This window comes from Macaca fascicularis, chromosome 15, assembly GCF_037993035.2.
Source record: "Macaca fascicularis isolate 582-1 chromosome 15, T2T-MFA8v1.1".
In the NCBI taxonomy this organism is placed as follows: domain Eukaryota; kingdom Metazoa; phylum Chordata; class Mammalia; order Primates; family Cercopithecidae; genus Macaca; species Macaca fascicularis.
The window spans coordinates 98261140-98285566 of record NC_088389.1 but is presented as its reverse complement, the minus strand read 5'-3'; the positions used below and the strand labels follow the sequence as shown (position 1 = coordinate 98285566).

Sequence of the window (24427 nt, the reverse complement as noted above, 5' to 3'; positions counted from 1 at the left end):
AATGTTGTGATCTTGCCTCACTGCAACCTCTGCCTCCCCAGTTCAAGCAATTCTCCTGCCTCAGCCTCCTCAGTAGCTGAGATTACAGGAGCAGGCTGCCACGCCTGGCTAATTTTTTGTATTTTAGTAGAGATGGCGTTTCACCGTGTTGCCCAGGCTGGTCTCGAACTCCTGAGCTCAGGTGATCTACCTGCCTCGGCCTCCCAAAGTGCTAGGATTACAGGCATGAGCCACTGCACCCGGCCCACTTTTGCTTCTGGTGTTATGCCTGAGAAGTCTTTGCCTAACCCTGACATGTTTTAGAACTGCCCTTCCCCTCCTTACCAATATGTCTTGGACATATTTCTATTTCAGTAAATACAGATCTGTATCATCTTTATGGCTTCCATGTCTGGAAAAAGGAGAGGAGAGAAAGGAGACAACAAAGCCAGGCTACTTGAAATATCCAGTACAAATTTGTTCATTCTTGGGGACTTCCTGTCTCTCTCTTTTTTTTTTCTTGAGGCAGAGTCTCACTCTGTCACCCAGGCTAGAGTGCAGTGGCACTATCTCAGATCACTGCAACCTCTGCCTCCAGGATTCAAGCGATTCTCTAGCCTCAGCCTCCCAAGTAGCTGGAATTACAGGTGCCCACCACCCTGCCCAGCTAATTTTTGTATTTTAGTAGAGATGAGGTTTCACCATGTTGGCCAGGCTGGTCTCGAACTCCTGGCCTCAAGTGATCTGCCTGCCTTGGCCTCCCAGAGTGCTGGGATTACAGGCATGAGCCACTGCGCCCAGACATTTTTTTTTTTTCTTGAAACAGAGTCTCCCTGTGTCGCCCAGGCTAGAGTGCAATGGAGCGATCTCGGCTCACTGCAAGCTCTGCCTCCCGGGTTTTAAGAGATTCTCCTGTCTCAGCTCCTAAGTAGCTGAGATTACAGGCACTCCCCACCACGCCTGGCTAAGTTTTGTATTTTTAGTGGAGACGGGGTTTCACCATGTTGGTCAGGCTGGTCTCGAACTCCTGACCTCATGATGCACCCGCCTCTGCCTCCCAAAGTGCTTGGATCACAGATGTGAGCCACCGCGCCCGGCCACTTTTTTTTTTTTTTTTTTTTTGAGACGGAATTTTGCCCTTTTTGCCCAGGCTGGAGTGCAAAGGCATGATCTTGGCTCACTGCAACCTCCGCCTCCTGGATTCAAGTGATTATCCTGCCTCAGCCTCCAGAGTAGCTGGGATTACAGGCATGCACCACCACACCTGGCTAATTTTGCATTTTTAGTAGAGAAGGAGTTTCACCATGTTGACCAGGTTGGTTTCGAACTCCTGACCTCAGGTGATCCGCCCCCCTCAGCCTCCCAAAATGCTGAGATTATAGGCGTGAGCCACTGTGCAGGGCCTGTCTCTATTTTTGGTGGTCTCCTGTCTGGTACCTCTTCTGTGTTTTGTGAATAAAAACTTTACTAGGCCATTAACTTCATCACAACATTTTATGTTTTTATGCCTTGGTCACACAGATTCTTAGCCTTGAATTTTCTGTGGGCTTAAATTCCTCCTTCACAGATTCCAGTGATAGGATGCTTGTAAAGAACACATATTCCCTTGTAATTTGGGATTTGACAGCTGCTTCTTCCTGCATCTACTTCAGTGTCTAAAACTGGACAGGACCTTGGGAATGACTCAGCTCCAGTTTAGTATTAAAATATAAATATGGCTCAGGCACGGAGGCTCACACCTATAAATCTCAGTGCTTTGGGAGGTGGAGGGAGGAGAATTACTTGAGGCCAGGAGTTTGAGACCAGCCTGAGCAACATAGTGAGCCCCCGTCTCCACAAAAAATTAAAAATTGGGGCCAGGCTCGGTGGCTCATGCCTGTAATCCCAGCACTTTGGGAGGCTGAGGCGGGCGGATCACGAGGTCAAGAGATCAAGACCATCCTGGCTAACATGGTGAAACCCCGTCTCTACTAAAAATACAAAAAATTAGCTGGGCATGGTGGCAGGCACCTGTAGTCCCAGCTACTTGGGAGGCTGAGGCAGGAGAATGGTGTGAACCCAGTAGGCGGAGCTTGCAGTGAGCCGAGATCACGCCACTGCACTCCAGGCTGGGTGAGAGAGCGAGACTCTGTCTCAAAAAAAAAGGAAGAAGAAAAAGAAAAATTAGGCGTGGTAGCACATGCCTCTAGTCCCAGCTACTTGGAAGGCTGAGGCAGGAGGATCCCTTTAGCCCAGAAGCTGGAGGCTACAGTGAGCTATGACTGTGCCACTGCACTTTAGCCCGGGCAACAGAGCAAGACTCTATCTCTAAAAAATAAATAAATAAATAAAATATAAATCTGGAAAAATAAATCTGGAAAAAGAACATAAATATTGGATAATAGCAATTGACATGCGTGTTTTAATGGAAGATTTAAGAGGCATGAGATATTCTGAACAAAGTAGTGGTTATCATTTATAAGGTTCCAGAATGGGATAGATGGTTGCATCCTAGCTCTGTCAGGAGTAGAGTTTCACTGGTTTCACAGGGAGAGGTGCTGTGTAAAGCTAGATGCTTCTTTTGGAAGTAACTTTCAGACAGAGAATACTAATGGAGAAATTTCAGACTGAGGGAAAGGGCCCGTGAGAGAGGCCTCAGAATTAGAGCTCCAAAGGCAGATTCGAGGATTTCAGAACTCAGTACTGAAACACCAAACTGCTGAAAGAGGTGGCCACAGTACAACCATTTTGATGAGAAGCTGAACAGGGTGACCATGCCTCTTTGGAGAAATAATCCCCTAGGTCTGGAGGCGGCCCAGGATCCTGAAGGTTAATACCAGTTCTGGTGGGAAAGAAGGAGCATTCAAAGTGCATTAAGACCCACTCCCGGGTCTTTAACTCGTTAACATGGAAAACAATAGCAAAGCACTGCTGGGGCCCCCTGCTGTGTGTATAGAATATACCGGAAGACTAAGACATGGAGATACCAGCTGGGAGCTACTGCAGAGATTCAGACTTGAGGTGAAGGACTGGTCTTAGGGAGCACGTGGGTGAGTAGGAAGAACTGCTCAGCAGGCCTTAGCTGCTGAGCATTTGTTGTGCAGGTGCAGAGAGGACACAGGCATGGCTGGGGCGGAAGTTCAGGATGAGAACCCTGGGACAGGCTGTAAGATGATCGAACCAGGTTTGTTTGTTTGTTTCTTTTTTTTTTTTTTTTTAAGATGTATAATGACATACAGTAAAATGCACAGATATGAAGTGTAGAATGAGTTTTGATAAATGTCTACATATGTGTAACCACCCCCCACCTCAGTTTTTTAACATATATGTTTCTTTTTAAGTTTGAGTTTCCCGTGCCTGCAGAGTGTAAGTTCAAGCGGCCTCACAGGCAAGAAGCTATATGCACCTGAAGTGAACGGGAACACGGGCTGGAATAGTAGATCGTAGATCGTAAAGTTATCTGGAGCGAAGGAGGTAGAAGTCTTGTGAGCAAATGAACACTGGTGCAGGAAGGGATAAACGGAGAACAGAAAGTTCCAACCTTTGAAATTTTTGAAGTGCTTGTGCCCTGCACACTGAGGATCTTATTTGCCGTACAAATAGGGCAAATCTTATTTACCCTATACATTTCTGAGGCCTTCCACCTCATAGCTCTTAAGAGAGAAAAAAAATTTTTTTTTCTGACTTGGCTGTTGCCAAAGTCGGCTCTATCAAATCTGGTGCGCCCCTCTGGGGGAAAGGGAGCTAGAAGACTCCGTAGGGTGGTTTGCACCTCCTCCAAGCATGCAAGCATGGCTCTGCTCTTGACCTGGGGAGTCCAGCTTCCTCGGTGCAACGTGCTTTGGCAACCGGGTCTTGGCGCCTCCGAGAGCGGGGGGAGGGGTGCCCACGATTCCCAGGCCGCTCTGTACCTCTCGGTGGGCTTGCAGGGACCCTGTAGCAAAGCCCTGGATGCTTGCAGCCAGTGCAAGTTTGCAAGCAGCTGGAGAGCGGTGGCTGGAGTCGGGGGGCGGTGGGCGTGGCCACGCTCCCTCCCAGGCAGTCCCGGGAATGTTCTGAAAAGTATCCAAAAGTTCTGAGTCGCGCGCGCGCGCGCCAAAAGAAAAGGCACAACCCCCCACCACTCCGGGCGTGGCGTGTCCAGACCTCGCCACTCCAGCTGCACCTCCGGCTGCAGCGAACACGTCTCCTGCGCCTCCTCCTCCCGAGCCTCGCTGTCCGTCGGGTTCATACCTGGCAGCAATCACCAGGCGAGAGAGGCGGCCAGAGTGCTCGCACTTCTCCTAGGGGCACCATGCCCAACGACGAGGCATTCAGCAAGCCCTCTACACCGTCGGAAGCCCCTCACGCCCCCGGGGCACCGCCGCAGGGCAAAGCTGGGGGGTTTGGCAAAGCGTCTGGGGCGCTAGTGGGGGCGGCCGGCGGTTCGAGCGCCGGGGGCAGCAGCGGCGGAGGCGGCTCCAGCTCCGGGGCGTCGGGCCTGGGTGCCGGGAGCAAGAAGTCCCCACGGCTGCCCAAGTGCGCACGCTGCAGGAACCACGGCTACGCGTCGCCGCTCAAGGGCCACAAGCGCTTCTGCATGTGGCGGGACTGCCAGTGCAAAAAGTGCAACCTGATCGCCGAGAGGCAGCGCGTGATGGCCGCGCAGGTGGGTGCGGGCGTCCGGGAGCCGGGGTTCAGCCCTAGTTTTTTTTTTTTTTTTTTTTTTTTTTCTAGATGGAGTCTCGCTCTGTTGCCCCAGGCTGGACTGTAGTGGCGCGATCTCGGCGCACTGCAACCTCAGCCTCCCGGGTTCAAGCAATTGTCCTGCCTCAGCCTCCCAAGTAGCTGGGACTACAGGCGCACGCCACCATGCCCGGCTAATTTTTGTGTTTTTAGTAGAGAAGGAGGTTTCACCATATTGGTCAGACTGGTCTCGAACTCCTGACCTCAGGTGATCCACCCGCCTCGGCCTCCCAAAGTGCTGGGATTACAGGCGTGGGCCACCGCTCCCGGCGGGGCCCGAGTTTTTTAATGAAGTCCCCCCAGCATGGCCGTCGCCATGTGGGTCCTGGGTTGTGGAAAGACGCCGCGGTACTTGCCGACGGCCGCTGCGCTTGGGGTCCTGGGCTCCCGGCCACGCTACAACGCCAGTCTGAGAGGGCCGGAGACGTGTCTCTGATCCCGCCCACCGGGCAGAGTTGCGGGCTTCGCTCGGCTGGGGGTTCCCCACGATCTCTGACCCTGCCTTTCAGCGGAGTTGCGGGGTTAGCCTGTACGGGAGTCCATGGGATCTCTAACTCGCGCCGCTGAAGAGAGTCGCGGGGGTTCCCTGTGCTCCCGGGTCCCTGAGATCCCTGATCCCGCTCTCAGGGCAGGGAATTTCGGGGTTCGCCCCTCTGCGCTTCCCCGCGATCCCAGAGCCCGCGCTCCAAGAGTTGGCAGGGTTGGTTGGTCTAGAGGAGTCTTCAGGATCTTCGCTCCGGCCCTCCGAGGTGAGGGTAGTGGGGAGGGTTCGATTCCAAGGGAATCCCCGGGATCTCTAGCCCCGCTCTCCCAGCAGAGTATTGCGGAATTCTCTCCGCTTCAGGGTCCCAAGATCTCCAACCGTGCCTTGGGAGCTGAGGGTTTCGGGGTTCGATTTCATCGAGCGCCCCCAGAATCCCTGACTCTGCCTCTTTGCTGAGTTGCATTTAAATAAGAAAGGATCTTGGAGGGCGCCAGTGCTGGCCGTTCCGTTAAGGGGAAAGGGAGACTCGGCCGGGCTGCTGCTTACCAGGGTAACCTGTCGGAAAGCCTTATTTGTCTTTCTGGAAAAGTCTCTGCAGTGGACGCGCGTTGCGTGGTCTTTCCTGAGCGCCTGGCGCACTTTTTATCTTTGTCCCGCGTGGATGGAGGCTGAGCGCCTCAGCCATTTTGAGAACTCTGGAAATTTTATTAGGGTCTTAAAATTTGCATTCTCGACCGAAGATTAAAGTGCAAATTCTTTCAATATGTTTTAAAGCACGCTTACGAATTTAAAAAAATATGCGCAGGTGGAAAAAAGCGCGCTAGGTAGGGTTTGAGATTTTTGTCCGTCTGTGGTTTTGTTTTTTTAAAGGTTCGTAAGTCGGCTAGTAATTTAACATTTTAACGGAAAGTTAATGTCGTTAGTATTCTAAAAGGATTTTTAGAAGGCAGTAATCTACGTTATTTCCAGTTAAAAGTTGTTTCATCTTTTTAAGACAGGTTATTCAAAATGAAAAGATAACAAATGTTTGCTAACGATGTGCTACTTTTGATTAGGAACATGTAAATATCCTCCATTGAAAACAAATGCCCTAAGGTTATATGCTTTTATGTAATACTTTAGATTTTTACAAATGTGTTTTATACTAAACGTGTTTTGACTTCACAGATGGCGAGTGCAATCATGAAAATATGTATTGTTTTGCCTAATTTCTTAATAGATATTTTAAGCTTAATCTATAGTGGATGAAAAGAATACACTGGGTGTGGCAATAAAATGCGTCACAATGAGTTTACTGAAAAAATTAATGGACTTTTAAATTACACTGGGTAGAAAAATACTCTAAACATTTAGTCTTTGGCTTAAATGTTTCGTGTGGAGAACATGCTTGGGGGATTTCTCAAAATGTAGTAAAAATATTCTAGTAGAGAAATTAATTTTGAATAACCTTTATTAGTTGAGGAGGCTGCTTACACCGTTAAAAACAAAAGCAACTCAAGGTCACTTAGAATGGGAAACTTCAGTATTTTTTTCTACACCAGAATGTGTGTACTGTGCCAGATGAATCCTTAAAAATCCGTAAAACAACTACTTTTTAGTCATTTTTAAATAGTTTGAAATTGATCTTATATATGATTCTAAAATAATCGTATAGTTGCATTTTTAATCAATTGTTATCCCCTTTCCTTTTTATATATTTCCTAAGAAACATTGAGAGAAGGTCCTTAGCGAGATACCTGAGCATTTTGGATATGCATTGGGTTTGTGTAAGGAAGGATGTGAGTATGCACTGACATACTTCAGAGGTTTGCAGGGTTTAAAACTTCTTTCTGGTCAGATTCATTGATGTTCCCTTTCTAAGCCTCTTGGTTAATAATAGGAAATTCAAGCTTAATTATTTAATCTTAAGTCATTAATTATTTAAGGTCAATTTTTCTAAGTCGAAGACTATTTTTGGCCATGAGGAAAAATTACTTCCCAATTAATCAGCTTTCTATGTTTGGACTGTAGTTTTCCTAAAGCAACATATAAATTGTAGTTGTTTTTTCTTCCTTTCTTTTTTTTTTTTAGACGGGAGTCTCGCTCTGTTCCCCAGGCTGGAGTGCAGTAACATGATCTTGGCTCACTGCAACCTCCGCCTCCCAGGTTCAAGTGATTCTTCTGCCTCAGCCTCCTGAGTAGCTGGGACTACAGGCGCACGCCACCACACCCGGCTAATTTTTGTATTTTTAGTGGAGATGGGATTTCACCATATTGGTCAGGCTGGTCTCAAACTCCTGACCTCAGGTGATCCACCCGCCTCGGCCTCCCACAGTGCTGGGATTACAGGTGTGAGCCACTGCGCCCGCCCCGCCCCTAGTTGAGTTTTGTAATCTAACGTTTTGATTTTACCTTTGGCTTATATTTGGGCAGCTCTGCAGTAGGAGTGCTTCACTGTCATTTCATGAGCACCATACCTTAGTCAGTTTCAACAGAAAGTCTTTGTTATATGCAGTAAGCAAAAATACAGTTAATTTTCTTTAAACCTGTTTTTTTAATCTTGTTTTTTTAATCTTATTTATTTATTTATTTATTTTGAGGAGTCTTGCTCCATCGCCCAGGCTGGAGTGCAGTGGCTTGATTTCGGCTCACTGCAACCTCCGCCTCCTGGATTCAAGTAATTCTCCTTTACACCTCCTGAGTAGCTGGGATTACTGGTGCATGCTACCTCGCCTGGCTAATTTTTGTATTTTTAGTATACGGGGTTTCACCATATTGGTCAGGCTGGTCTCAAGCTGCTGACCTCAGGTGTTACCCCTGCCTTGGCCTCCCGAAGTGATGGGACTACAGGTGTGAGCCACCCCACCTGGCCTTTTTTCAATCTTTAACAATGTTATTTAAAAGAAGATAAATTGAAGAGGGACCATGAAGAGTATGTCAGGGCCTTTCAAGTCTCCAGTTCTGACTCTCTCCTTTCGTCTGTCTGGAATATCACACACCTGTCTTCACCCTTCCTCCCTGCCTTCTGCCTCTTCTGCCTTCAGGGACTTCAACGCCAGATTCCAGTCCCTTTCTCCACTGCTTCTCCCACATGCTCCCTCCACCCCAGGAAACGGGGCTCTCCAGGCTTTCCTAAGCAGCCCCTGCCTTTCCTGTCCACCCTGTTCCATATTCTTCCAGTATGTTCTGCCCCTTCATCCTTGCCTGTCCAAGTCCTCCTCATCCTATTCTTCAATGCTCTGTCCAAATACTACTGCTGGCTGATTTTAACATGTTAAAGACATTTCTCTTTCTTCTGTAGGAGTGAAAGGTACTTTCTTCTGTGTACCACTCTTGTGGTGGTTGTCACAGTTTGCCTTGTGTTGTAGTGGCATGTTTGCTTGCCTCCTGTTTCGCCTTTAAAAAAATTTTTTTTTGGAGACGTTGTATTGCTTTGTTGCCTAGGCTGGAGTGCAGTGTTGTGATCTTGGCTCACTGCAACCTCTGCCTTCTGGGTTTAAGCGATTCTTCTGCCTCAGCCTCCTGAGTAGCTGGGACTACAGGTGGGCCAACATGCCCGGCTAATTTTTGTATTTTTTTTAGTGAGGATGGGGTTTCACCATCGTTGGCCAGGCCAATCTCAAACTCCTGACCTCCGGTGATTGGCCCACCTCTGCCTCCAAAAGTGCTGGGATTACAGATGTTAACCACCATTCTTGGCCCTGTTTCATTTGTTAAACTGTAAGTAATGTAGGATCCAATCTACTCTTACTGGTCCCTGTTTTTAGTACAGTGGCCTTTTGCAAGTTTGTGGAATGAAGGAGTGAGTGATCCCATTTTCCTTCCTAATCTGTCACTGCTTCTGACCTCCTCTGCTCTTTAGATTGTACTCCTTCACTTGGCTGACTACAGCTTTTTCCTGATCCTCCCTAACCAACCATATTCTACACAATGATTTGTTTAACAAGCTTTTCTGTTTGTTTGTTAAGAGACGGGGTCTTACTCTGTCTCCTAGGCTGGAGTGCAGTGGCGCGATCATAGCCCACGGCAGCCTCAAACTCCTGGGCTTAAGTGATTCTCCTGCCTCAGGCTCCTGAGTAGCTGGGATTCCAGGCATGTGCCACCATGTCTGGCAACAAGCATTTTTTGAGCACCTACTGTCTTGCTCAAAACTGTTTCTAAGCTTTGCACATCATAGTTGCCTGGGTGGGTTTGAGAAGAAATGGGAGATTTTCAGACCTCACCTCCAGAGCTAGTGAATCGTGGTGTCTGGGATGGATGGGGCTTCTGTGCTTTGGCAAAGCTGATTCTGGAGTGCTGGAGGATGACTCGTTGTCGTTGTCGTGTGCTTCCAGGTGGCCCTGAGAAGGCAGCAGGCCCAGGAGGAGGAATTGGGTATCAGCCACCCCATCCCACTGCCCAGTGCAGCCGAGCTCCTTGTCAAAAGAGAGAACAATGGCAGCAACCCGTGCCTCATGACTGAGAGCAGTGGCCCCTCTCAGCCACCACCAGCCAGTGTCCCCACCACTGCAGCTTCAGGTAATCTGGGGGCGCTGGGGTTCACATGGAGACTGGGCATGAGGGATGAAGAAGGGCTGCAGCCACAGAAACAGGACTCCCCTGAGCTACATACAGTGTTTAGAGCTTAGAGGATTTTGTAAAGGATTCTCCCTCTGAAGGTCTGTTTTTGTCTGCATCACAAAGGCAGGGGCCATGAATTCTAGAAATGCAGGTTCAACTCTTTCCTGTTCATTATTAGTCAAGACTGAATCTGGACAGGGAATGATGTCAGAGAGAGGTGAGTTTGTTCAGATTTCATCTCAGTCCACCCCTTCATTTTCCAGACATCCTTGCGGGAACTAAATGTCCTTGTTTCCTAGAACTAGAAGTCCACTTCTCCACTGCATCCATTTGGGGAAAGTGTCTAGAAAGGCCCAATCCTAGTGTCAGATTTGAATGAGCACTGGGAAGTAACACAGGAAGGCAGGCCACATTGGCTTGAACTCTCTCCCCTGGGTGCTAAGGAGGACTGTGTTCTTTTTTACACGTGTGAAACCTGAGACATAGGCAGTTACGGGATTGGCCAAGTTTACTGAATTAGAAAGTATCTGAATGAGTTTATCTGTCTCCAAAGCTCAATACTCAATGTGCTTACTGCACTAGGTCTCTAAATTACAGGGGTCTGGAGTAAAGTACAGGGGTCTGTTCCAGTATGGAAGCCCCCAGCCACATGTGGCTATTTAAATTTAAATTCATTACAATGAAATAAATGAAAACATTCAGTTTCTTCATTACACCAGCCACATTTTGTGTGCTCAATAGCCACATACAACTCAGGGCTACCATATTGGATAATGCATTTCTGTCTCTTAGAAAGTCTAATTTGATGGCACTGGTCTAGAATGTGGGAGCTATAAGACATCCACCAAATAAAGACCTGTGGAATCTTATTGTTCCTGGCAATTAAATACACATACTATAATTCACAGAATATCTTTAAATGTCTTTAAAGTGTTCTAAGCTCCATGAAATACAGCCTAGCAGTGTGATAATCACCCTGACTAAGCTTTCATGAATTACTCAGTTTGCTGGGCTTAACCACTGTGTACTAAAGTCACACAACCGTATATCATTAACTAGCTGTGCAACTTTGGAGAAGTTACTTAAGCTCTCTGGGCCATTTTTTTCCTCTTGTCAAAAATGAGGGAAAGGGTTCCTGAGGGTCTTAAAGATCTTATGAATCTTGGCCATTATTAAAAAGGAAGTTAAGCAGAAAAGAAGTTAAAAAAGAAGTTAAGCACCAAAGAAAGCAGGAAGGTGTGTCTGTGTCTGTCTCTGTGTATTTTACTGAAGTTATTGACTATGTAATTAACAGAGGTCAAGATACTCTTTTTTCTTTGCTTGGATTGGCTACTCAATAGTATGTCCTTATAATAGTTTTCTTTTCTTTTTTCTTTTTGAGATGGAGTCTCGCTCTGTTGCCAGGCTGGAGTGCAGTGGTGTGATCTTGGCTCACTGCAACCTCCACCTCCTCGGTTCAAATGATTCTCTTGTCTCAGCCTCCTGAGTAGCTAGGACTACAGGCGCCTGCCACCACTTACCCGACTAATTTTTGTATTTTTTAGTAGAAATGGAGTTTTACCATGTTGGCCAGGCTGGCCTTGAACTCCTGACCTCAAGTGATCCACCCACCTCAGCCTACCAAAGTGCTGGGATTACAGGCGTGAGCTGCCGTGCCCAGCCAAAACTTTGCTTTTCATAGAAAGGAAGGAGTATATCAGAAATATGATCTTTACGCTTTAAGATTTTAAGATGTGTCCAAGGTTTAGTGACTAAATGATACAGGGTCACGGCTAATCTGGTGGATTTAGTTGTGGGGCTGAGATGAGAAATGGGATGTGTCACATGAGTAAAGACGGCAAATCCCAGTGCCGGGTTTTCCGTAGGGGAGTAACTCATTTGATTTTCACAAATGTCTCAGGAGGTAGGAATTATCCTCATTTACAGATAGGAAAACCAAGGCTTAGTAAATGGTAACGTAAGGAGGCTGCCACAGAATGGAGCTGGCTGAGCTAGGATTTATTCCAGCCCTGTCTGGTTCCAAAACCCATGGATTTCCCATTCCACTTGACTGGGACCAGTTGTCATGTTTCCTTGAAAAATGGACACTTATGATTGTTTAGAGGCTGTGGTCTAATCCTCAGAGCAATTTAGGACTGGTGGACAGTTAGCAACAATGTTAGGGAAAAAAGTCCCTGCCATTCTATGTTGGCACAGAAGACAGCAGCCATGGGTCTTCACAGGAAGAAATACAGGGAAAGGCCAGTGATGGATCAGTGTCAGTGCTGGATGTGGCATGACATCACGGTTTGATTATAAACCCTAAGATACTAGAGCTTTAGAGAAGGACTTCAGGCTGTGCAGAGTTCAGAACGACTCTCACAAGGGTGTTTCAGAGTGGTGATAGGGAAAGTTACAAAAGGAAGTAGCAGTGGGGCAAGATAGAGGGTTCAGGGTCAAGGAGGATTTTACCAGAGTCCCTTCCTCACCTGTGGAGTTGACAGACCTTGGAGTCATTCTACAGCCTTGAACTAGCACTCATAGGGAAGGGGAATGTGGAAGCCTACAGTGTGCTATGCTCATTTGCTCAGGCACAGGTGGGCAAGTATGGCTCCGGGGGAGCCTTTACCTTCTGTGGACGATGGGGCTCACTCTCTCTCTTTTTTTTTTTTTTTTTTTTTTTTTTTGAGACAGAGTTTTGCTCCTGTTGCCCAGGCTGGAGGGCAATGGCGCAATTTTGGCTCACCGCAACCTCTGCCTCCCAGGTTCAAGCGATTCTCCTGCCTCAGCCTTTCAAGTAGCTGGGATTACAGGCATGCGCCACCTGGCTAATTTTGTAGTTTTAGTAGAGACGGGGTTTCCTCCATGGTGGTCAGGCTGGTCTCGAACTCCTGACCTCAGGTGATCCGCCCGCCTCAGCCTCCCAAAGTTCTGGGGTTACAGGCGTGAGCCACCATGCCCAGCGGACAATAGGTTCTCTGCTAACCAGCTCATGTCTGTGGGGCAGGAGCCACAGGTTGCTGTCATTCATGGGATTTGCTACCAGACCTCCCGAGTGGGGACTGATAACTTCTGGACTGGGTTAGGATGTGAGCAAGAGGGAAAATGAAATGCCAGCAGAATTAAACTACATAAATATAGAGACAGAAAGATGGAGTGTGGGAGTGTAGGGGAGAGAGAAAAAGACAGACTGACTGTGGAGAGTCCTGAAGCTTGTATGCAGCAAAGGGAGCTTAACTTCTTCGATAGCTTCCTACTAACAAATATATAGCTTATATTCATTTTTCAGAGGTTGGCTTTACTTAAAATAATTTCATGCAGGTAAATGGTAAACATGTATAGTGGAGTACAAAAATATATTCCGTAAAAGATCATTGTTCTTCTAACCCCAACCTGCAGCTCTCTTTGTCATTCCAGGATGACTTACTACATGTACAGATGTATGTGTCTGTTTATCCTTTTCATATGTACGTGTAAAATATTCACATAATTAATATAGTGGAAGTGTATTGTTTATACTTCTGTCTAATTAGCTTTTTTCATTTACTACAGCTGAGAATTTTTAGTAACCTAGAATTCCACTGTATAGATGTGGAAGGCCGGCCAGGCACAGTGGCTCATGCCTGTAATCCCAGCACTTTGGGAGGCCGAGGCGGGCAGATCACCTGAGGTCAGGAGTTCTAGACCAGCCCGGTCAACGTGGGGAAACCCTGTCTCTACTGAAAATATAAAAATTAGCCGGGCATGGTGGCACACGCCTGTAGTCCCAGTTACTTGGGAGGCTGAGGCAGGAGAATCTCTTGAACCTGGGAGGTGGAGGTTGCAGTGAGTCGAGATTGTGTCATTGCACTCCAGCCTGGGCGACAGAGTGAGACTCTGTCTCAAAAGAAAAAAAAAAAAAAGAAAGAAAGAAAAATAGATGTGGAAGGCTACGATTTGAAGTTATGCAGTGAGAGGTGAAAGTTGTAGGAGGTGTCATGGAGTGGTAAAACCTAGCAACCCGGCACACCTTGGGGCAAGTTGCTGACTTTCTACTTTCTGATACCTGATGTCTAGTGTTTACTAGGTCAGTAGCTTAGTGAAATGTAGTCGACTTTTATTTATTTATTTATTTTTTGATACAGAGTCTCACTCTATCGCCCAGACTCAAGTGTGGTGGCACAATCTTGGCTCACTGCAACCTCCACTTTCTGGGCTCAGATGCATTCCCTCACCTCAGCCTCTTGAGTAGCTGAGATTACAGGTGTGCACGGCAATGCCCTGCTAATTTTTGTACTTTTAGTAGAGACAGGGTTTCACCATGTTGGTCAGGCTGGTCTCAAACGACTGACCTCAAGTGATCTGCCCGCCTCAGCCTCCCAAAGTGCTGAGATTACAGGCGTGAGCCACTGCATCCGGCCTTAGTAGACTTTAAAGTCCTTGAAGTTTCTTAGTTATCTCCTTTTGGCTCCCAAAAGGGCCAAAAGTGAAGAAGAGAAGTGCTTAAGAATTATTGCCAAGATTATTGGCCAAATTCTGAGGACACTTAGAAGGAAATTAAGTATTGTTTCATTTATTGGAGAAACTGGCCTCTCTGAGGAGGATAACATATATTGGAAGAAAACCTCTAAAATCTTTAGCCAAAGATTGGCTAAGACTGACCAGATTAACTGGATAGTCTTTGAATAACGAGTATAAAATATTTTTGTTGTTATTTTCTTATATGACTGTGGGTATTACTGTGGAAAGAAATAGCCTTTTGAAGAAATTCTGTTTATTGCTGTTGCTGTTGCTTGTGCTATCAGGATCAGTTGTTAGCCGTACACTTTTTTTTTTGAGGCAGTCTCGCTCTGTTGCTCAGGCTGGAGTGCTGTGGCGCGATCCCAGCTCACTGCAGGCTCCGCCTCCCGGGTTCAAGAGATTCTGGTGCCTAAGCCTCTTGAGTAACTGGGATTACAGGTGCTTGCCATTACCCATTTTTTGTATTTTAGTAGAGAAGGGGTTTCACCATGTTGGCCAGGCTGGTCTTGAACTCTTGACCTCAAGTTATCCTCCTGCCTCGGCCTCCCAAAGTGCTGAGATTATAGGTGTGAGCTACCATGCCCGGCCACAGATACGCTATTGATAAGCAAATAGTTTATTCCCAGCCATTTTTGGAGTATTCAGAAAAAAAAAAAAGATAAACGTTTTTGGCAATGAATGACAAAGAATTAATGGCAAATTTACATTTTTTTCCTATGGTTTCATTTTTTGAACTTTGGCATAAAATGTACTTTTTTTTTTTTTTCAAAAGTTATTGGCTGACTTAAATCTCAGGTCTTCTTCCTCTTTGTAAATTTAGGCTCCTCTTTGTTTTATTTAATATTCTACTTTTTCTGTAATCTGTCATGTTCCTATAGAATGCTGTTTGACACAGTGCTTATGCTAGGGTCTGCATAGTTCTCTGCCTCTTCTTTTCTGTGCAGAAACTGTCAGATGAAGGGTTGCATTGTAGATAATTCACTTCTGCATGTGTGCCCTTTGTAAGGACCTGAATGTTATCTCTCTTGGGGCCCTCCCTTTTGGAGCACCGGGGACTTCCATCCACACTCACATTCACCCTCCCCCAGATCAAACCACCTTGGGCCCCCCTGGGCAGCTCCAGCCTCTTCTGTGGCTCGTGGCCCAGTTTCAATCACCTTTCCCCTGTTAGGAGGGTCAGTCAGGTCTGTGTCTCATATTGAAGGGGCCTTTCCTTCACTTTTCTTCGGCAGTTACTCCACTTGGAGAGCATACAGCGAGAGAGCACATGCCAGTTGGGAAACACATTGTGTTGTATGTTTAAGTGCTTGAAAGTTCATAAAACATGAAATGTGTTCGTTTGAAAATGGAATAGTGTCCCATGCAGTTTTTACAAGTAAGATATATGGCTGGTGAATTCACAGTGGAAGCTACTGAGTTGTTTAAATTAAAAACACTTTTTTAGAGCAGTTTTAGGTTCACAGCAAAATTGAGAGGAAGGTACGGAGATTTTTTTATATACTCCTTGCCCCCACACATGCAGAGCCTCTCCCATATTACCAGCATCCCCCATCAGAGTGGTGTATTGGCTAGCATCGATGAACTTACATTGATGCATCATTGTCATCCAGAATCCATAGTTTGCGTAGGGGTTTGCTCTTGTTGATGTACTTTTTTGGGTTTGGACAAATGTATAATAGCATGTGTCCACCATTATAGTATTCAGAGCATTGCCACTGTCCTAAAAATTCTTTGTGAGGTTATTTAAATTTAAGATAGCATTTTAAACATTTTAGAGTTTTTGCAAATTTTTATTTTACATTTTTATTTAATTAATTTTTTTTTTTTTTTTTTTTTTGAGACGAAGTCTTGCTCTTGTTGCCCATGCTGGGTTGTAGTGGTGCGATCTTGGCTCACTGCAACCTCCGCCTCCCAGATTTAAGGGATTTTCCTGTCTCAGCCTGCTGAGTAGCTGGGATTACAGGCGTTCGCCACCACACCTAGCTAATTTTTGTATTTTAAATTAGCCACTCCCACTAATTTTTATATTTTTGGTAGAGGCAGGTTTCACCATGTTGGCCAGGTTGGTCTTGAGCTCCTGACCTCAGGTGCTCCGCCCACCTCGGCCTCCCAAAATGCTGGGATTACAGGCATGAGCCACCAGGACTGACCATTATTATTTATTTAGAGACAGGGTCTCATTCTGTCTCCCATGCTGGAGTGTAGTGGCTCCATCATGGCTCACTGCATCCTCCAACTCCTAGGCTCAAGCAATTTTCCTTCCTCAGCCTCCTGAGCAGTTAGGACTACAGGTGCGCCCTATCATGCCTGGCTAATTTAAACATTTTTTCGTTTTGTGGAGACAGGGTCTTGCTTTGTTGCCCAGGCTGGCCTTGAACTCCTGCTTCAGCTCCCAAAGTGCTGGGATTACAGGTGTGAGCCTACACACTAAGGCCATTTTTTTTTTTTTTTTTTTTTTCAAGACACAGAGGTTCGTTCTGTTGCCCAGGTTGGAATGCAGTGGCACAATCATAGCTCACTGTAGCCTCAAACTCCTGGACTCAAGTAATCCTCCTGCCTCAGCCTCCCAATTAGCTGGGACTACAGGCGTGCTACATGTTCAGCTAATTTTTTTTTTTTTTGGAAACAGAGTCTCAATCTTGCCCAGGTTGGAGTGCAGTGGCGTGATCTTGGCTCACTGCACCCTCCACCTCCCAGGTCAAGTGATTCTCATGCCTCAGCCTCCTGAGTAGCTGGGACTACAGGCGCATGCGACCATGCCTGGCTAATTTTTGTATTTTTTGTAGAGACAGGGTTTTGCCACGTTGGCCAGGCTGGTCTTATCTTTGGAGTTTTCTAATGTTGTAAAGGAGGAAATACTTTATTCAAATAAGCAATAAAAGCGTTTTATACAAATTGGATTGGGAGTTTATTTTTGAAAGATTTTGGCCACTTAAGTGAAATGAGATCCATTTGATTTTAGACAGCTTTCAATTACAGCTAGAATAGGAAATGATACTAGATTAAGAAAAAGGTTTTCAGATAAAAACATTCCCAAATTTTACTTTCAAATAAAACAAATTTTCAGAGTTTCTAGCAAAACAAAACTCCTTAAACTGAAGCAGTAGAGGCAGAAATGAAAGAAAACACTTAAGATTAATGGGACTGGTGGGTTTTTTTTTGGTTCGTTTGTTTTTGTATTTATTTATTTATTTATTTATTTATTTATTTTGAGACGGAGTCTCGCTCTGTCGCCCAGACTGGAGTGCAGTGGCCGGATCTCAGCTCACTGCAAGCTCCGCCTCCCGGGTTTACGCTATTCTCCTGCCTCAGCCTCCCGAGTAGCTGGGACTACAGGCGCCTGCCACCTCGCCCGGCTAGTTTTTTGTATTTTTTTTAGTAGAGACGGGGTTTCACCGTGTTAGCCAGGATGGTCTCGATCTCCTGACCTCGTGATCCGCCCGTCTCGGCCTCCCAAAGTGCTGGGATTACAGGCTTGAGCCACCGCGCCCGGCCTATTTTATTTATTTATTGAGACAGAGTCTCGCTCTGTCACCCAGGCTGGAGTGCAGTGGCGCGATCTCAGCTCACTTCAAGCTCTGCCTCCTGGGTTCATGCCATTCTCCTGCCTCAGCCTCCCGAGTAGCTGGGACTACAGGCGCCCGCCACCACGCCCAGATAATTTTTTTTTTTTTTTTTGTATTTTTAGTAGAAACGGAGTTTCACTGTGTTAGCCAGGATGCTCGATCTCCTGACCTCCTGATCTGCCTGCCTCGGCCTCCCAAAGTGCTGGGATTACAGGGGTGAGCCACCGTGCCCGGCCAGGGACTGATGGTTTTGATAGCCCATTTTAGATAGCGTCTCAATTTTGTTTATCTCAGGGATAGTCTTTGCTTATATGTCAAGTATCGCAGTTTAATTGGTCAGATAGAAACTTTTTGTGGAAAGTATTTTAATAAAGCAATTATAAAAACAAAGTACACAGGAAGTAACCTACTGGTCTACCTTTGACTAGAAAGGAAATTTAGAAAACATCTAGAGCCAGGAAACACTTAAATACAGCAGTTAAATTTACAAATAAATTTTATAACAGCCTACCACAGTCACAAGATTCTGGTTTTAGAACGTTTTAGTCACTCCCCATGTACTCTTCCCTCCAGCCCTAGACAGACACTAGTATATTTTCTGTCTCTACAGAGGTGTCTATTCTGGAAATTTTATATAACTGGAATGATAAGATGTGTAACCTTTTGTGTCTTACTTCTCTTACTTAGCCTGATGTTTGTAAGTTTATCCACGTCGTAGCATGTGGATATTTTAAATTATTATTGTTCCTTTTTATTACTGAGTAATATTTCATTATATGGATATATGCCACATTATGTTTCTGTTTATCAGCTGATGAACGTCTGGGTTGCTTATGGTTTTCGGCTATTATGAGTAATGTTGCTGTGAACTTGTGTGCACAAGGTTTTGAATGAATGTGTGTTTCATTCTCTTGGGTATGTACCAAGGAGTGGTGTTACTGAGTTTTCTGGTAACTCTGTCCTTCACATTTTGAGGAACTGCCACCCTTTTCCAGAGAGGCTGCACTGTTTTACATTCCTACCAACAGTCTATGAGGGTCCCAGAAGATCCAAACTAAGTTTTTTTTAAGTTACAAGGGAAGATGCCTTGTGGCATTATCTGTGGCCAGCAAGCCACAGATAATTAAAACCCCGTGAGAGTCTCTCATGGCGAGTTTAGATTATGAAGGATTCTATAGGTTTGCGTTTTATTATCAATAGATACATGTTAATAGGCTGGGTGCGGTGGCTCACACCTGTGATGCCAGTACTTTGGGAGGCCGAGGTGGGTGGATCACCTGAGGTCAGGAGTTCAAAACCTGCCATGGTGACATCCCGTCTCTACCAAAAATACAAAAATTAGCCAGGCGTGGTGGCACATGCCTGTAATCCCAGCTACTCAGGAGGCTGAGGTGGGAGAATTGTCTGAGCCCAGGAGGTGGAGGTTGCAGGGAGCTGAGATTGCCCCACTGCATTCCAGCCTAGGCGACAGAGCAAGACTCTGTCTCAAAAAAAAAAAAAAAATATATATATATATAAATTTAATATATATATTTTAAAATTTTATTTATTTAAATATATTTATTTAAAAATTTTAAACATATATATATATTTCTCAGTCTTTGAAAAATGTTCCTATTTTACTTCATTGTCACATAGAGTTTATATTGAAAGGAACAGTGTTTGTGGAAGTAAAGCAATTCGTAAAGGGACCTGGGAGAGGCTTTCTTTGCTGTAGCTGTATTATTGGTTGGTAGAAATATTGGTATCTATAGGAAGGGCTAAAGTAACATTTTGGACTTTGGGTGACGTGTTTCCTGAAAACGAGGGAGCAAGAATTCTGTTGCCCTAAAACTTGGCAAGAATAATTTTAATCTGTGAGTTTCTAAAATTGGAGAACCACTGTCACTCTTCTGGGGAGTGAAAGAGAAAACCTGAGAGTTGGTGAAAATGGACAGCTGTCCTTCATGTGGCCAGTGGGAAGAGGGCAGTTCACAGACTTGCAGACCCGGTTTTAGCATTGGGGAACTTTTATAGGTAGTGATACTAGGTATTGTCCTTGTATGGTGCTGCCTTGCACTTGCTGCCATAGGGAACTTTTGGAAGGTCACAAAGGTCATCTGTGTCATCAGTGTCACTTGCCTACTCATCAGCGTCCCCCTGGAGTTCTTTGACTCACGTATTCCTAGTTACCTAGTGGTTTGAGGATCCTGTCCTGTTGATCACCCCTCAGGTACCTACTTACTTTTGGAGTCTTGTGAATGTCTTCTTTCCCTCTTTTTATATTAATTAATTAATTTTTTAAATCTTTCATTGTGGTAAAATATGCACAACTTAAAATTTATCATTTTAGGCTGGGCGCGGTGGCTCACGCCTGTAATCCCAACACTTTGGGAGGCCGAGGTGGGTGGATCACCTGAGGTCAGGAGTTCGAGACTAGCCTGACCAACATGGCAAATCCCTGTCTCTACTAAAAATACAAAAATTAGTTAGACGTGGTGATGGGTGCCTGTAATCCCAACTACTTGGGAGGTTAAGGCAGAAGAATCGCTTGAACCTGGGAGGCGGAGGTTGCAGTGAGCTGAGATTGCACCATTGCATTCCAGTCTGTCTCAAAAAAAAAAAAATATATATATATATATATATATATATTTATCATTGTAACCATTTTTAAGCATAGAGTTCAGTGGTATTAGGTACATTCACCATAATGTGCAGCCGTCACCACCATCCATCTCCAGAACTTCCCAGACGGAAACTCTGTACCCATTAAACGGTTATTTCCCATTTACCTCTCTCATAAACTAACTTATGACTGAGGCCAGTCTCTTCTGCAAGCCTAGCTTTCTTCAAAGCTTCCTGGCTTCTGAAATCACCTGTAGACTCACATGAGTTAAGATGATTCCTTTGATCTTTGCCAGCATCCTTTCTTGCTCTCTTCTCTTAACTCCCAAATGTTTCCTGTATTGCTGACTTCTTTCTTTGTTTTATGTGCTGCTCTAACCTATGCCTCTTGGGTAATGGTGGGCTCCAAAGTCTATCAAATAACTGAGGTTTATAGGGAAGGGATGCAGGGGACTGTATACTAACACCTTATGTAGTACATTGTAAATTCTGTCTGATGATCTGGACTCTGAGCCTAGGAGTGCCCTTAGTTGTACCGTGAAGCAAAGGAAGTGGAGTGGGGGTGCCTGTGGGTCCCGTGGGGCTCTAAATGCTCTCTCACTGAGTGTTGACTTGTCAAGGTCCCTTTTGCAGTTGTTAGAAGCAGCTATGCAAATGTATATGTGCATTTCTGTTTCAGCCTGAAGGTGTCTTCACTTTCCAAATGATAGAAAAAACCAATGTTTTTGACTCTCCTATGAAAATTCACATAAATGTTGATTACTGTTGTTGAACCAAATTACACTTCAAACCAAGTTTATGCTAGTCTCTTAACGTCTGCAGGCAGACTTCATAGTTGCTAATCTGGTCTTATTGTACAATACCACTGAACATGCTTTCCAGAAAAAAATGTATAAGAAACTCTTAAAGTAGACTATAAATACTGGGTAGTTGTCAAAAGAAAATAATCAATTCAGTGTAATAGTAATTTTCTATTACTAGTAATCAGTAGATTTTCTGATTTTTATTGGCATTGAGGGTTCTTAGATACTGCTTCAGCCGTCCATTGCCATTCAACGTATACTAACAGATGCCTTTCAATGTTGATTTCAGCACTTATAAAAATTGCCCTTAACTACCCGTTAACTCTAGTCCTGAGGTTTTAGGGTTTATCTCAAATATATAGTGGGTCACGGTGGCTCACGCCTGTAATCCCAGCACTTTGGGAGGCCAAGGCAGGTGGATCAGTTGAGTTCAGGAGTTCAAGACCAGCCTGGCCAACATGATGAAACCCCTGTCTCCACTAAAAATACAAAAATTAGCCGGGCGTGGTGACGTATGCCTATAGTCCTAGCTACTTGGGAGACTGGGGCAGGAGAATTGCTTGAACCCAGGAGGCGGAGGTTGCAGTGAGCCGAGATCGTGCCATTGTACTCCAGCCTGGATGACAGAGCAAGACTCCATCGCAAAAAAAAAAAAAAAATTAAATACATAAAAAGTAAAATAAAATATATAAAATACAAATTAGTTCAGTGAAGCAGATTGAATTTATCAAAGAACAATAAATGTTTGCTGAATTGAATTGAATTCATCTCTGCTGGAGAGTTTGCTGTCTGAGCAAGATTTCCTCCCTCGCTCCTCTTACTCTGTTTTTCCAATTTACTTCTTTATTCACTCAACAAATGTTCATTCTATGGCTGCATTGAGCCAGATCCTATTGTAGGTGCAGGATATATAGCAGTGCATATATCTCTCTCATGGATCTTATATCTCTGGGGGGTTGCCGGGGAAGACAGTTGATAAACAAGTACATCAATAAATAAGATATTTGCTGTAAGTGGTAAGTGCTGTAAAGAAAAACAAAGTGATATGATGGATGTGACCAAGGGGACAGTCGCTGTTTTAAATAGGGTGGTCAAAGAAGGAAGGTCTGTCTAAGGAAGTTAAATCGGAGCTAGTCCCAAATGACAGTGAGCTGTTTTCATCAAGATCTGGGGAAAGAGCATTTGAGGAGAAAGGAGCAGCAAGATGAGATTGTGCTGAGGCAGGCAGCTGTGAGCCCGAGTGCTGTGCACACAGGGTAATGACACCAGTGGGGTTGTGTCATGGGCTTATAGCAGTAGGGCTGCACAGGTAGGCCACGGAAAGGGTTGGGAGTTTAGCATGAATGCAGTGGAAAGCCATTAACTACTAAAGCAATGAATGGTGTGATCTCATTTACTTTCTTAAAATATCTCTCTGCTGTTGTGTGGTGTTGTTTGAAGGGACCTAGGTGAGAGATTGATGGGAAGGTTGTGCTGTTGTCCAGGTGAAGGGGAGAGCTGCTTAGACTGGGGTGGTAGCAGTAGAGGTGGAAAGAAAGGCTGGGACGGGAAGTCTATATTGGGGGTACGTTTATGTGTAATTTTGGTAGGTGTTATCAATGGTATTCCCTTATAAGAGTGGCTGCTACAGCGTTGCCAGTTCTAGGTTGTTGGGGTTTTCCTAGTTAGGTGAGGTTATGTACATCAGTGTGGTCAGGTGAATAATGGCCTCCCAAAAGATGCCTATGCCCTAATCCCTGGAACCTGTGAAGATGGTACCTTACATGGCAGAAGGGACTTTGCAAATGTGATTGAGTCAAGAGTCTTGAGATGAGCGAGATGATCCTGGATTTTCTGGATGGGCACAATTTAATGGCATGAATCCTTAAAACTGGAGCGCTCCCTGGGTGTGGTAGCTCATGCCTGTCATCCCAGCATTCTGGGAGGCTGACACTGAAGGATTGCTTAAGCTCAGGAGTTTGGGACCAGCCTGGGCAACAGCGAGATCAGGACTCTACAAAAAAAAAAAAAAAAAATTAGCCAGGTGTGGTGGTGAGTGCTTTTAGTCCCAGCTGCTTGGGAGACTGAAGTGGGAGGATTGCCTGATCCCAGGAGTTGGAGGCTGCAGTGAACACTGATCATGCCACTGCATTTCAGCCTGGGTGACAGAGTGAGGCCATGTCTCTGAAAAAAAATACAGGGCAGGGGAAGGGTGGACAGAATCTTTCCTGGCTGCTCCCAGAGGTGCCATGACAAAAGACACGGGAAAGTTTCCAAGCTTGAGGGAGACTTGACCTGCTGTTGCTGGCTTTGAAGGTGGAGGAGGGGAACCCTCAGCCAAAGAATATGGGAGGCCTCGACAGGCTAGCAACAGCCCCCAGCTGACAGCCAGCAGGGAATGGGACCTCAGTCCTACTAACACGCAGGGAGCTGAATTCTGCCAGCTGACTGATTGAGCAAAGAAACAGTCTCTGCTAAAGGTTCCAGAAAGAAATGCAGCTCCACAGACACCTTGACAGAGACTGGCGTCAGACTTTGGACCCACAGAACTCTAAGATAATCCATTTGTGTCATTTGCACCACTAAATTTCTGGTGATTTGTTAACAGTGAAAGATGACTAATGCAACTGGTATAGTTTATAATCTAGATTTCCCTTGTTAGTGGGGTTGAACATCGTTCCGTATATTTAAAGGCCTTTTGTATTTTTTTCTCTGAACTGTCTATGTCCTTTGCCTATTTCTCTATTGATCCCGGCCAACATCAAGAAATTCCTTATTTATTGTGGAGATGGGCCCTTTTTGATATGAGCTGCAAGTTCCCCCCCACTATTTGGTGTTTTAAACCAGGAAACTATATGAGACTGGCAGGAGACAGACTGCAGGGGTGAGAAGAACCCCAGGACTGAGTCCTTGTCACTGCACTCTTTGGAGGACGAGCAGAGGAGCCTGTAACTTTTCCAGTTCCTGTTGATAGGCCATTCTTCAGTCCAAATGAAAATGGCCATAGAATGGCTAAACCAATGTGTTCGTATTCTTTCTTCTTCTCCTTCTTCCGCCGCTGCCGCTGCTGCTGCTTCTTCTTCTTCTTTTTCTTTTTCTTTCTTCTTCCTCTTCCTCATCTTCTTCTTCTCCTCTTTCTCCTTCTCCTTCTTCTTCCTCTTCTTTTTTCTTTCTTTTTTTTTTTGAGACGGAGTCTTGCTCTGTCGCCAGGCTGGAGTGCAGTGGCATGATCTCGGCTCACTGCAACCTCTGCCTCCCAGGTTCAAGCGATTCTCCACTTCAGCCTGCCG

General features: G+C 45.3%; 1 protein-coding gene across 1 annotated transcript in view; it reads left to right on the top strand.

The window, feature by feature from the left end:
- The first annotated feature begins 4092 nt into the window (after positions 1–4092).
- Positions 4093–24427, top strand: part of DMRT1 (doublesex and mab-3 related transcription factor 1) — a 130961-nt gene continuing 110626 nt past the window's right edge. Inside the window, exons 1-2 of the mRNA XM_005581844.5 lie at positions 4093–4606; positions 9481–9664. Of these exons, the coding sequence (XP_005581901.1) occupies positions 4253–4606; positions 9481–9664 (538 nt within the window). The 5' untranslated portion in view covers positions 4093–4252. The remainder of the gene's footprint in view (positions 4607–9480; positions 9665–24427) is intronic.